At 36.3% G+C, this 15,159-nt stretch overlaps 1 protein-coding gene across 2 annotated transcripts in view; it reads right to left on the minus strand.

Annotated features, from left to right (window-relative positions):
* The window catches only part of ALY3 (DNA binding protein), a 37,389-nt gene that overhangs the window by 11,694 nt on the left and 10,536 nt on the right, over positions 1 to 15,159 (minus strand). For both annotated transcript variants that reach the window (XM_086450496.1, XM_086450497.1), the window contains exons 11-16: positions 11,997 to 12,283; positions 11,798 to 11,860; positions 10,408 to 10,740; positions 10,151 to 10,329; positions 9,765 to 10,047; positions 165 to 404 (exon numbers count right to left, since the gene is read on the minus strand). In XM_086450496.1, the coding sequence (XP_086306622.1) occupies positions 165 to 404; positions 9,765 to 10,047; positions 10,151 to 10,329; positions 10,408 to 10,740; positions 11,798 to 11,860; positions 11,997 to 12,283 (1,385 nt within the window). The remainder of the gene's footprint in view (positions 1 to 164; positions 405 to 9,764; positions 10,048 to 10,150; positions 10,330 to 10,407; positions 10,741 to 11,797; positions 11,861 to 11,996; positions 12,284 to 15,159) is intronic.

Below are 15,159 nucleotides of genomic sequence, written 5' to 3' on the forward strand. Positions count from 1 at the left end.
AGAACAAAGTACTGTCATTATAAGATACAAAAACTCCAGAAGACAATCTTTTTCCATCACAATCAAAATAAGTTAAATGCAGTTTGCTTCATAGTCATGGTCATTGAGATTATCCTTCTTACATAAAAAGTATGGGAGGGTTTGAAATACTAAGAACTACTGACCTTTGCTTGCTTTAACAATGTGTTCATGGGATAAGTAGGCGAAGAAATGTGGGATGTACCATCCATGTTCTCCTGATTCTCAACTGGAGAAACTTTCATGTATCCATTTTCCCAATCTGTAGATCGACCATTCAATTTGAGCGCATTGAAGTTCTCATGCAATCTATCAGCAGCAATATGCTGTCTTCTAAGAGCTTCAGGTATGTTTTCCAAAGGATTTAAAGGCATGCAGTCGATATCCTGTGACAAGAAAATGATTATTTGACATCATTAGAGGAGAAGTTACACAAACTAGCAGAGACAGTATTTTCTTTTTAATCTTTTTACAAGTATAAATCTCATTAAATGAAGAAAGGAACTTACATAAGAAGGTTGAGAAGACCTGACTAAAAGAATCTTAGGAGAAACTTACATAAATGAAGCACAAACAAAACTCAAGAGACATTAACTACTTATCTTCTCTATGAACAAGCTCATCTAAATAAGCAATACTCAAAATAAAGGCCCTAGATTCTTTGAACGGCTTGCAGCAAAAGAAAAATGAAAGCTAGACTGTTATCAACGACCTTGCGCACCACATACTCCTTTCCCTAAAAAAACTACCTTTTTTTGTCCCCCTCAATATGCCCCAACAAACTGCATACACAAAACTCTCTTTCTAAAAGTGTTAGCAAGTGAATGCATTTTTCTAGGGAGAACAAGTCACAAAATACTAAATCAAGAGATTGATTCCCTCTCCCAACTAATTTGCTTTTAAATCTTCCTTCATTAGTTTAGATTCCTTGCCAATTTATATTTCCTTCTAAACCTACTTAGCTTAGAATAGATTCTGAACTTTTAATTTTATTCCTCATTTGTTGCATCCCTCTTCTACCCAGCATGTTCGTTCCACTCTAGAATCACACTCAAGCTCTTGCTTCCAATTAACATAAAATAGTTCTAGTTTTTCAATGATACTTCTGTTCCTAACATACAATCGTTTCCAAGCAATTCTGATGCAATAGAAAAGCACAAAACTGTGATTAATTGTTGTTTTGAGTCAAATAGCTACTTTTAATGAATTTTCAGCACTACAATAATAGAAAATAGTGACAAGAAAGCAGAAGATCAAAGGTGGAACAAGTATATGAGTTTGTAGGGCTAAAGTGACCCAAAAAAGACTCCAAAATCTGTTTTATGGAGAAAAGGCTGAAAAACTGATTAAAAAGATTCATAATAAAGTATTTACACTAGGGTTACAACAGTCCTAGCATCCAAACCATTGACTACATCATTAACCATTATTCCTAACCCTTCAAAATACTTTAAAATATAAATAAAAAAAACTCACATGAGAGGCACATGATTATTTTAAGATGACTAGGAGCATAACTACTATCTATAAAACTGATATAAAAGATAAAATGCTCCAGAAATATACAAAAGATAAATTAGAACTGAAACTCAAAGCTAAAGCCCAAACTAAGCCTACTAGTAGACCCGCTTGGCCTTAGATGCTTCTTGGATGTTCCGACATCAAATTCAAATAACCAAGGTTGACTGCATATGCATTCCAGATGGGAAAGTGTGGGTATGAATACTAACATCTCAAAGTGTCATGTGCCCAATATTTAAATGATAATTTTTGTTCCTACAAGCACATCAAGGGAATCTGATTGAAGACAACACCAATAGGAGATAAAATAAAAGAATTGTAATTGGGATAGCTTGGGAATGTACAAAGACCAATGATGGCATACGAAGACTCTAAAAAAGGTGAAAGAAAGGTCAAAGATGATGTGGATTTCAATGGAGAGAGAATAAATCTAAGACATGCTAGTTAGTGTTGAATGGAGAAATAAGTTTTTTGTTGACAACAATACTTAAGATAAGACAGATATGATGAAGAGCCCGTTTGGATACACTTCAAAGAGTAAGTATTTTTTACTTTTAAAAGTTAAGAAGTAAGTTTGGATTCATTTTAGAAAACTACTTAAAAAGTACAAATCCTAACTTTTTAAAAGCAAGAGGAAACTACTTTCTTCTTTTTGAAAGTTACTTTCCTCCTAGCTACTTTCTACTTTCTATCCAAACGGGACTGAAGTCAAAGCTTTCTTTTTTTTTTTTTTTTTTCTTGGGGCGGTGGGGGGGATTTGATTTTTGAAGAACTTAAGGGAGTGTCCTATGTTGTGTTTTTCTTCAAACTGATGTACTTCCCTACATGGAGATAACTTATGAGATGATTCTGAATTTGCTGGCTTAGTTTGCCTTTTTTTAAGGGAATTTCCTCTTTTGCTTATTAATTTTCTATGTAATATGTATTTAAAATGCTTCTTTTTTTTTTTTCTTTTTTGTTGGATTCTTTCCCTCCTTAATGAATACATCTCTACTTATTAAAGGGACTATGTATTTCAACTAATGGCTTCTATCCACGCTCATATTAGTATGTAGGCAGCATAGATTAACATTCCCACTAGGTGTATGGTCATAAAGGGTACAACTATTTGAAGTTTTGGAGTTCAATTCCAAAGGCATTAACTACACCATATGATCACTACCAACTTGGTTTCACTATTTTCAACTTGGAATGGCAAACTTGTTGCCAACAATACTTGGGATAAGATAGAGATGATGAAGTCAAAGCTTTTTCTTTTTCTCTTTCTTTTTTTGGACTTGATCTATGAAGAATTTAAGGGAGTATCCTACGTTGTGTTTTCCCTCAAAGTGGGGTACTTTTCTACATGGAGATAACTTATGCCGTGATTCCAAATTTGTTGGCTCAGAGTGCCCTTTTGAAGGGAATTTTAAGGGAGTGCCCTATGTTGTGTTTTCCTTCAAAGTGGGGTACTTTTCTACATGGAGAAAACTTATGGGATGATTCCAAATTTGTTGGCTCAGTTTGCTCTTTTGAAGGGAATTTTCTCTCTTGTTCATTCATCTGTAGAAATTCTTATAAGGGTTTCTTGGTTATTTCTAATCTTCCAAGGGTTCTTTTGTTATTTGTAACACTCTTATGATGTTAATATATATATGAGTGAGAGAGAGAATAAAACAACTCTCTCTTCATCTCTTTTCTTCTTCTCCACAAAAACCCTAATCCTAAAACTCTCAAATCTACTTGGTATCAGAGCTCAAGATCAATAAGGACCTTAGATACAAATTTAAAGAAAAAGGAGAGAGACAAGAAGACTCTCTTACTTGCTGCGTCTGATGACGTCAGTAGCCGACGTGCTGACGCCATCTGACGCTGTTTTCGTCGGATATTTTGACCTTTTCTGATTGTTTCTAAGAGAGGGTGATTTTAGAGAATTTTAGGAACAAGTTTCATGCGATTTGGAGTTGTTTTGAGCAAGTTATGATGTTTTTAGTGAAAAATCAACAAAAATGACGGAAATTCAGGATTTGTCATTTTCTCTCCGTTTGTTCATTTCAATCACTTGTTTCTGAGTTTGGACATGAGTAGTTTGGTCGTTTTTTTATGAGGAATCTAATGGTGGTGGCCGTTGATCGATTGGTCAAATATTGAAGCTTCGGTGATCCTTTCTTTGGACCCCTTTCTATTTTTTTGCTGAAAATGGTGCTTTTTATGCAAATCTGATCTCTTGTGGTATTTTCTGATATGGATTGACTTGTTCTCCATATTCTAATGCTTGCCATGTGTTGTTAAAGAGGATAATAAGTGTATTTCTCCATCGGGTGAAGTGTACATCAACTTCGGATATCTAGTGGAGTGTATTTCGTGCTCACAAGGTGGTGTTGTTTTTTTTTTTTTCCGAAAGTTTCTTTACAATGTCTGAGGTTAGTCAGTCTTCGAATGTGTCTTTGAATGGTGAAGGGAGTATGAGTAACCCTCAAAGTATTGCTCCTAATCTTCAGATCACTACGGTGAAGCTAGATGGCCATAATTTCCTTGCTTGGTCTAAATCGGCCATACTATACATTAAAGGAAAAGGTAAAATGGGATATTTGACCGGTAGGTTACCAATTCCTGATTCTGAAGATCCAACCTTTGACAGATGGGATGCAGAGAATGCTATTGTTATGTCTTGGTTACTCCATTCTATGCAACCCGACATTAGCAGTAATTACTTATTTTTGCAAACCGCCAAGGAAATATGGGATGCAGTTACAGAGACATATTCAGAAGTAGGCAACACAGCTCGTGTGTATGAGTTGCGCCATAGTATTTGGCAGATGAGGCAAGGTGATAAGTCTTTGTCTACATATTACTCCACTCTCCGACGTCTATGGGAAGAGTTGGATCATTATCAGACATTTCGGGCCCATTGTTCTATCGATGCTATTGCGTATAAGAAGTTGGTTGAAGAAAATCGTGTATTTGAGTTACTTGCCGGTTTAAACTCCGAGTACGAACAAGTCAGGGTTCAAATTCTAGGAAAGGAGCCTCTTCCATCATTAACTACAGTATATTCCTATTTACATCGTGAGGAGTGTCGTCGTAATGCTATGCTCCAACCTACCATTCATGAGAGATCAGCCTTAGCCTCGATGTCCCAAAGAGGAGGTAGTCGTTACAATAGTGGAAGGGGTTCAAGTGCTCTTTCTATTACTTCCATGGAGACATTAGAGCCTACTCCAACTCTAACACCGGCATCTGATAGTACTAACCTCTCTCGAGGTGAGATTGAGGCTTTTCGGCGTTTTATGGCTCAATTGGAGCCTCCTAGTACGGCTTCTACATCTGCGATCGCTTACTCAGGTACTTCGGCCTCGGCCTTCAGTGCATCTGTTTCCACTCCTAACAGCTCTTGGGTTATTGATTCAGGGGCATCGGATCATAACACTGGTATGTCTTCATTTTTTTCATCCTATCATATATGTTCTGGTAGGGACAAAGTAAAAGTTGCCGATGGTTCTTATTCTTCTATAGCTGGCAAGGGTAGTGTTATTGCTCATCCATCTATGACCTTATCATCTGTTCTTCATGTTCCTAATTTTGCTTTAAACCTCCTTTCTGTGAGTCATATCACGAAATCATTAAATTGTAGTGTCACTTTTTTTCCTTCTCATTGTGTTTTCCAGGACTTGGATACGAGGAGGATGATTGGTACGGGGCATGAGGAAGGAGGACTTTATTTTTTGGATCCCCCATCACGGGTTGCTACCTCAGTCCAGAAGCTTCCATCTACTGTTCGGAGTGGCCATCGTTTTGAGGAGTTATTACAGTGGCATAGGCGCCTTGGCCATCCCTCTTTTTTGTTGCTTAAACGATTGTTTCCTCAGTTATTTTGTTCTATTTCTGTGTCAGATCTTCAGTGTGAGATGTGTGAATTTGCTAAACATTGTCGAACCTCTTATCCTGCTAGTGGTAACAAAAGCAGTTCACCGTTTTCTCTTGTTCATTCTGATGTGTGGGGACCTTCCCCAGTTACTTCATTACGTGGTTTTCGTTATTTCGTTACATTTGTGGATGATTTTTCTCGTGTTACTTGGGTTTACTTACTCAAAGCTAAAAGTGATGTGTATTCTGTATTTAAACTCTTTCACAAAATGATTGAAACACAATTTTGTGTAAAAATTAAAGTCCTTAGATCTGATAATGGTGGAGAATACATGTCTGATGGTCTTGCGTCATTTTTTAGTGAGCATGGTATCATTCACCAAACCACTTGTGTGAGTACTCCTCAACAAAATGGCGTGGCTGAGAGAAAAAATCGTCACTTATTGGAAGTTACTAGAGTTCTCTTATTTACTATGAATGTACCGAAAGTGTTTTGGTCGGATGCTCTCTTAACTGCTACGTTTCTTATTAATCGCATGCCTTCGCGTGTCTTGGGATTTAAAATTCCCATTGAGGTTTTGTCTTCTCCTGATAAGGTGTTTCTCATTCCCCCCAAAGTCTTTGGGTGTGTGTGTTTTGTTCATGTCTCTCGCGCTGACCGCACCAAACTTGACCCTAAAGCCATCAAATGTGTCTTTCTTGAGTATCCTTCTAATCAAAAGGGTTATAAATGTTATCATCCCCCTTCTCGTAAATATTTTGTATCTATGGATGTAACATTTTTTGAGTCTACCTCCTTTTATTCCTCTTGGAACACATCTCTCCAGGGGGAGACAAATGAAAGTAGAGAAATGTTTTTTCCCCAAGAGTTGTTGTCTTGTCCTCTTCCTCTTCCCTCTAACAATGTTGATAGTGGTCATAATAGTGGTGATGATGGCCAGGGGGAGATTCCTATTATACAAGAGAAAGAATTACAAGTTGACAATAATAATGGCCAGGGAGAGATTCCTATTGTACAAGAAGAGAAAGAACTACTTACGTATTCTCGACGTGACAAAGGCACTAAAGAGAGTCCTCATGAGCCCAACCAAGAATCCTCCCCAAATCCATCGGTCAAAGGTAATATCCCTGCTCCTGAAGTTGATAATTCTAATCTTCCCATTGCAATTAGAAAAGGTGTTCGGTCATGTACTCGACATCCTATCTCCAATTTTGTTTCATATGATGCTTTGTCTTCCTCCTATCGTGCTTTTGCTATTGCTTTGTCCTCAATATCTGTTCCTCGTAGTGTTGTTGATGCCCTGTCTCAACCAAGTTGGAAAAAGGCAATGGAGGAGGAAATGCAGGCCCTTGAGAAGAATAATACTTGGGATATGGTTGTTCTTCCTAGAGGAAAGAAACCAGTGCGATGTAAATGGATCTTTACTGTGAAGCATCGCCCAGATGGATCTGTGGATAGGTATAAAGCCAGACTTGTCGCCAAGGGTTACACTCAAACTTATGGCATTGACTACTGCGAAACATTTGCTCCGGTAGCAAAAATGAACTCTATTAGAGTGTTGTTATCCCTTGCAGCCAATCAAGATTGGCCATTGCTGCAATTTGATGTGAAGAATGCTTTTCTGCATGGTGACTTGAAAGAAGAAGTGTATATGATACCTCCTCCTGGTTTTAAATGTCCAGCTATTGAAGGGAAAGTATGTAGACTAAAAAAGGCGTTATATGGCTTGAAACAGTCTCCTAGAGCATGGTTTGAAAAGTTTCACTGTGCCATGGTGGGGTATGGTTACAAGCAGAGTCAAGCTGACCACACATTATTCATTAAACATTCCAATGAGAAAATTACTGCTCTCATAGTCTATGTTGACGACATTGTAGTGACTGGTAATAACTACGATGAAATGAAAAAATTAAAATACCAGTTAGCAAAGGAGTTTGAGATTAAGGACTTGGGTCAATTGAAATACTTTCTTGGAATTGAAGTTGCTAGATCAAAGAAGGGTATTTTCATCTCGCAGCGGAAGTATGTTATGGATCTCCTTCATGAGACAGGTATGATGGGTTGCAAGCCTTGTGATACTCCTATTGAGTCAAATCATAGGCTTCATGAGTCTAATGGTGAACCCTGCATTGGTGTTGAGAGATATCAGAGACTTGTGGGTCGGCCTATTTATCTTACCTTAACCCGTCCAGATATTGCTTATGCAGTTAGTGTGGTAAGCCAGTTTATGCATGCACCAACTGCAACTCATTTAGATGCTGCTTATAGAATCTTAAGGTACTTAAAATCCACTCCTGGACAAGGTTTATTATATGCTTGTCATGGTAGTTTGCGTGTTGAAGCCTACGTAGATGCAGATTGGGCAGGATCAGTGTCAGATCGTCATTCCACCTCTGGATATTGCGCATTTGTTGGGGGTAATCTTGTTTCTTGGAGAAGTAAGAAACAGACAGTGGTTGCAAGATCCAGTGCAGAAGCTGAGTTTAGGTCTATGGCTCATGGGGTGTGCGAGCTTCTATGGCTTCAAATCCTCTTAACCGAATTGAACTTTCCTATTCATGGGCCGATGAGTTTGTATTGTGACAATAAGGCAGCCATTAGTATTGCTCATAACCCAGTTCAACACGATAGAACTAAACACATTGAGGTAGATAGGCACTTCATCAAAGAAAAGTTGCAGTCTGGACACATTTGTACTCCATTCGTGCAAACTGAAGATCAGTTGGCTGACATCCTTACTAAGGGGCTGGGTAGTTTACATTTTCATAGCATTGTTAACAAGTTGGGCATGAAAAATATATATGCACCAACTTGAGGGGGAGTGTAGAAATTCTTATAAGGGTTTCTTGGTTATTTCTAATCTTCCAAGGGTTCTTTTGTTATTTGTAACACTCTTATGATGTTAATATATATATGAGTGAGAGAGAGAATAAAACAACTCTCTCTTCATCTCTTTTCTTCTTCTCCACAAAAACCCTAATCCTAAAACTCTCAAATCTACTTCATCTTCTATGTAGTCTGAATCTTTTTTTTTTTTCTCTCTTTATTGTTGGATTCTTTCAATCTTTAATGAATACATCTCTACATATTAAAGAAAATATGTATTTCAAGTTATAGCTTGTACTCACACTCATATTAGTATGTAAGCAATATAGATTGACATCCTCACTAGGTGTACAGTCATAAAGGGTACAAGTACTTGAAGTTTTGGAGTTCAGTTTTAAAGGCATGAGTTAACACCATATGGTCACTGCCACCTAGATTTCACTATTTTTACCTTTATAAAGATGGCCCTAATGACAAAAAGGACATGGATGAACACCATACAAAAGGCATGGCTTTAGACAGAACTGAATGGAGGAACATGGTCCACTCAACCATACCCAAATTTTTGGGATAAGGCTTCAAGTTTTTATTGAAGTTCTGTAGGAAACATTCCAAATCAAAAGGATTTGTTGGCCATAATATTTAGGGTATAAAAAGGACAAATGAAAACTTAAAAGGCATGATCGTTTTTCACCTCTTTTCCCCTCACTTCAGCAGAGTTGCACGCATTCATTGGAAGCAACATCCAAGTCAATAATCAATTATAGAATTTTTGTGTCTTTTTGATAGATATGATCAACTACTAAAGTATGAATTAAATGTCATTACAATTTCACGTTGGAGCTATTCCTATTATGAGGATTTAATTTGTATCTCTTTTCTGTTAATAGGTAAGAAGGTGAAGGCAAGGATTTGACTTGTATTGTAAGTCTTTCCTTGATTTTCTACAAATCTAGAAGGAAGGAATTATGCAGCCTTATATTAATTTATATATTATTCGTGGATCATAATGTCCTCCTTATGAGCTCCAGTAGCACATGTATGGGGATCCAACACCACATATTCTACTGAAACATTTCTCTTTTTCGATAAGTAATTTATTTCCTTACAAGATGTTAATTAAAATTTACCATAGACCATGAGCTCTACCTTTTGCAATTGAAAATTTTAAGTGCCAATATACATTAAATATATATTTCCTCCTGTATATCTATAAGAAACTGTGAATAAAATACGATATCCTCATACTCAATAAAGTGTTATCCTTGTTACTATATAACAAATAAAAATGTAGTTTTACATTATTTAAATGTACGGTCAAGTCCATGATTTTTTGCATGGTTTAGCCGAATATGGCAATAATTACCATTTAGAAACTGATACCAGTACACATACCAATGCAAAGAAAAACTCATCATAGATGCCTTTCTTTGCCTTGAAAAGATGCAAACATACTAAGTCAGAGACCCTACAATCCAAACTACTACTCATTTAGATGAAGTGAACATAACATGTATCAAACAACATAGTAGCAAGTTAAAGTTTGGATTACCATAACAAATTCTACCCCCAATTCAGGCCGGTCAAACTGAACCCTGCACCTATTCCGATCAACTGTTAGAACACTCCCATCGTGCAATTCTCTGGTCTTGGGATGGCAAGCAATAACACGTTGCCCGACAGATAGAGGTTGAGCTAGATCTAGCGGAAGTCCTCCCCTAACACCAGTACGCAGTTCGGTGTAATGTGTTCTAACAGATTCACGATATTGTTCAAGTTTCTCCCTCTCTTCCCGTAGAAACAACTGGGAAAACCTCCGAGGTTTGCCAAGAGAGCTGCATCAACATGCAAGTGTGAAATGAAGCATTTTGCCAGCATTTATAACCCAAAAACTAAAAAAACTGCAGGAATAGCCAAGCGGCAGAGAATAGAATATACCTCCTTATGACACCCCATTCAACACGAGTTAACCTTGGGACATGGCTCAATCGTACATGATATAAGTACTCAACGAACTCCCTCTTTACAAACCATGGATAATCAATAGCACTGTAGAACCACTCAAAAGCACACCATCTGCGTAGCAATTGAGATGACATACACCGAGAAAGCTTTTCCTGAAATTAAAAATATGTTGATATGATTATAGCTTATGATATCAAGTTTCTGTAAGTGTGGAGAAGGGCATATTTAACCTTAAGATCAAGTTTCCTGTCGTGAAGTAAATGAGTATGTTTATTAGGTCGTTCATTTCCAATATTCTCTGGAGACTTCAAATCCTTCAGGACCAATGCTTTTTGTAGATCCATTTTACGCCTACTCCTGAGTTTGGTGGGTAAGTTAACCGGGTTTACAGTGGAAACTTGTACAGCAGATACAGCTGAATCAGTCCCTACTCTGAGCGGATCAGTACTTGACGAAGACCTTTCTGAAGGTCTGATTGATTTCCCTTGTTTTATAAGTGAAGTAGTTTGACCAATTCCTTTATGTTTACTACTGCCTTTCTTTTTGCTTTCTTCAGCTGGGACCTAGAAACATGTGCATAAGTAAGATAAAAATGCTCAAGAACATGGGTAAACTGACAACCTAGGTATAGCACAAAACAGAAGAAATCATGGAACGTATTCCTTCCAGTACAAACCCATGTAACAGACAATTCCGTTGAAGTGGGACACAGATCGGAAGTGTCAAAACACAGTAACCCCACAAAGCTACCGAACCAACACATTCATACAGTTTATTCCACATGTTGAGATATGCTTTTAAAAATAGTTTTGTTCATGTTAAGCAATATAAATGAATGGAGCATAGGGGACAAAAAGGTGTTATAGGTTGGGAAAAACTTCATGGGAACATGTACATCATCTACTCAGTGTAGATGGGTGGAAGAGTAATTCGAGTGGATAATAGGTACCTACAGCAATAGAGATAAGCATCTCTAGATTCTCTTATGAGAAGGGTGGTAGTAGAGTAACTAGTAGCACGAGAGACTTGGGAAGTTTGTTAATAGAATTTTTTTTTGTTGGATCTACCAGTTGTAGGAGGCTTTATATTCGTGTTACACCTACCCCAGTCCCATAAACCTTGATGAAAGCATGTTCTTCCAGACCCTCAGACAAATTCCATTGCAAGTTTAAATCCATGCTGACACCCAAATTGAAACTGAATGTCCTACCTTTGAAACAGACATCTTAACTCATTTATGAATTATTCTGGATAGTCCTGAAGCAAAGATAAAGTGCAGTAATCAGCTCATGGGACAATTTGCTATGTTACAAGTGGGTAATAAGCTCCCACGGCTGCAAATTCCCTGGCTCAAAGTATCATGAAATTCTAATAATACGATTTATATCAACAGCCTCTTAAAAGCGGTGTGAAGTTTGCACTGCAAGTGCAGGAATATGATGATTACAATCATAAAAAATAAAAGTACCAGCAATGCATATGTTACAAAAAAGTAGGCAAAGTAAAACTATCAATATATACTTCTCAATTTGGCAAGTTGACATAAGATCCTTTATAGCATATCACAAGTTATGATTCGATGGAAACATGAATAAAGTAACTGTACAAAAAGATTCATACCTCAGTCTTCTGAGGTTCACCAACCCGAGAGTCACTATTTGGTTCAGTTTTAGGAATCTGCAACTGGTACGCAAATCAAATATGATGATCAAATCACTCCATCCAATGCACTACTGGATACCAAACTCAAGAATTTGGCGAAGGGAAAAAAACATCCTAGAAGGCCAATGTTAAAAGAGGTTTGGCACTGATTTCTTACTTTTGAAGTTAAGGACTTCCGTTTCCTCTTTCGTGTTTTTATGGTAGACTGGCAAGGTCGCTGCTTTGCTTCGGAAAGAGGACTAAGATCGAAAGCTGAATTTCTTCCCAATTTAGAATTTTTTAGAGAAGTAGTGTCAAGTCCAACCACTGAGCGGAGCCCTTTCTCTGTAGCCCCAGAGATTTTAGATTTGTCCCTCTGATGATTTGCAGACATAGCTTCATGTACGCTAGACTTCTCAACAATATCAGAAGTTATTTTTTCTTCCTTAAACTGCACAGATGACTCTATACACACAAATAACAATAGCAAATTAAATCTTAATTACAGAAACTGCTCACATAGTTAGAAAGATCTTAGAATAGTAAAGAACCAGAAATTCTTTAAAAAATAAAACATAATTCCCTCACAAAAAAGGAGGGAAAACCCAAATTTCATTCAAATTTGATTGTCAATATCTGTTGTTCTGTAGGGAGAAAAACGAATTGGCACAGATACAAAAATATAATTGCAAAGAAGATCCAGCTAGAAAAGATAATTAGTGGTGAGAATAGTACAGAAAAAGAAGCTCTTTAAAAATAAAACATAATTCCCTTTTCACCCAAATCTGATTGTCAGTTTTTGTTGTTCTACAGAGAGAAGAATGAATTGGCACTGGATTCAGAACTAGACTCGCAAAAAGCATCCAGCCATTCTAAAATCTGGATCTTGTGTGAAGATCAAAGATCATTAATCGTCTGAAGCCACAATACACAGTATCCAAGAAAGAGGTCCATGTTCCCAAATCCCGCCAGGCATAGATGTCATTAATTTATCATGGATATGAATATGTCGTCAGAGAATCAATTCAGAAGACATCAAATGCGTTGAAAACCTGGTTCAGAGATCAACAACTATTTTGCAAATTTTGGAGTGATCAGTGTTTTGGGCATCAAAAATATGTTGAACGTCTAGAGGCATTTTAGATATAATTAAGAAAATATTTATGTCACTTAAGATGGATGGCTAGGATTTGTTTCTTAAACCTAACTTAGGCTTTATTTTTATTTTTTTGTAATAACCAAAAGAAAGAATGGACAGGAGACCAAGACAGCCACCCTACAAGGAAACCGAAATAACCAAAGAAATAAAAACATAGAAGAGTAAAGACAACACCCCACTCAGTCTGACCAAATGCCATCCCCTTTAAACATGAAATCCTCGAAGAAGACACCGTTAAATTCTTTAAAGATTTTGTTCCATAGGAAAATTAACCCCACTATGGCCAAGGTGACCTCTTGCAGATAATATGTAAAGAGATTTTTATCGACAGACAAAAAATTTTACATCGTTTTTAAAATGACTTTGGTTAGCCTCAGAATTCTGTGAGGTTCAATTGCAAAGTTATTTTGTAGGGATCTCTTGATTCAACCGCATTGGAAGACTATTTCTCATACTATGGCCCAATTTGATCTTCCTAGACTTAGTTCAAACTAGCTTTAGAATCTTCTTACGAGAATTATTTTCAACATTATGTGTTGATGATTTTTTGTAACAAGTAACATAAAATATTGATTCTTGGTATCGCTAGTTTAAGTAATGGTGAAGAAATTACAAACACCACATCTGATCATCTAATGAGACTAAAGATTTAGGTGTTGTCATCTCTATCCTATTATTGGAAAAGGCCTTGAGAAAAAGCTCCACATTTCAAACCCATTAAACTATCTAAAAGTAAATTTCGATATAGGAAGGCAGAAAACAATGTGAAATAGGACAAATAAAAGTACACAAATTTACTATACCAATGAACTCTACAGTATTACAAGGACCCTTCGACAAGGAGGCTGAACCCTAAGGTGACATGTCAACAAATCCAACTCTCATCAAACTATTCAATAACTGTATGAAACTACATTCATAGAAACTTCATGGCTTCCTTTACAACCTTCCTTGAGAAAGGATCTGAATATGCATGCATTAATAGCGACATAGCTCTAGATAGAATTCAATGGTCAAATAAGATTCATATTGCCAACCCAAAACAATCGAAATAGTTGGGTAAGGAACTGTAAATCATTGACGATGATGTGTTCGTATATCATAAGCACACAAATATAAAAAGAAGAGGCCACGAGTCCAAAATATTTGTGAATCCACATCTCTAACTCCCAAACATGTACCATACACCAACTCTCGTGTTCAAGTCCATGTAAATTGATTTATATCAAAACCCTAACATTTAAAGCTTCTAAGAATTCGAAAGAAAAAATACAATCAGTACAATTAATAAAAGAATTCAGTGATCTATAGTAAGTACAACAGTAAGGAAGATGGCTCCATATACAGTGTTATATGTATAGTATTCTTAGCCAAAGAATTCACAGTTTCACTAGCATCTCTTAAGGAATGAGAAATAATGTTGTTGTAAACAATGTTCTCAGACGCTAAGGCGTTGGCCAAGGCGTGAGGTAAGGCGCTCTGTTGGCCAACGCCTCAAAGCGCAACCCTCTAGGCGTAAAGTGTAAGTGTAATGTTTAGAAAAAAAAAAAAAAAAAAAATTGTTGACTAAGTCAACTAAGGTTGACTCAAGTCAAGTCAACTATGGTTGACTCAAGTCAAGTCAAGTCAATTATTGTTGACTAGTCAAACAACTTTGACTAAGTCAAATTAACTAAGATATTTGTAAGAAATTCTAAAAGAATTAGAATTTTGTAATATCTAGATATTTAAAAAAAAAAAATATCAAATAGAGATATTAGCTGATTTTTTTAGTTGTTGTTTCATTTTCTTTACACAAAGAAAGAAGAGAAAAGTAAGAAGAAAAGAAGGAAGAGAAAGAAAGAAAGAAAGGAAAGAAAAGAAGGAAAGGAAAAGAAATAAGGTAGGCCCTTACAACTATTTATAATGGTTTTAGTAAAATATATGTATGTATATATATATGTATATTGCTGATTTTCTAGTTGTAAAAAAATTGGATTTGTGTTGTTTTTAAAAATAATTTTGATTAGAAATTTTAAAGTTAAAATTGTTTTGTAAATTTTTAACAACATGCTTATTATTTATACATATTTATATTATTGTTTTTATGATTTTAAAGCATGCTAGTATTTGGTATTTTGTTTAAAAGGAATTCTTACATGTTTATAATTGATTTATACATGTTTTATACAAAAATATACAT

This window comes from Akebia trifoliata, chromosome 8, assembly GCF_017979445.1.
Source record: "Akebia trifoliata isolate Shusen 1 chromosome 8, ASM1797944v1, whole genome shotgun sequence".
Lineage (NCBI taxonomy): Eukaryota > Viridiplantae > Streptophyta > Magnoliopsida > Ranunculales > Lardizabalaceae > Akebia > Akebia trifoliata.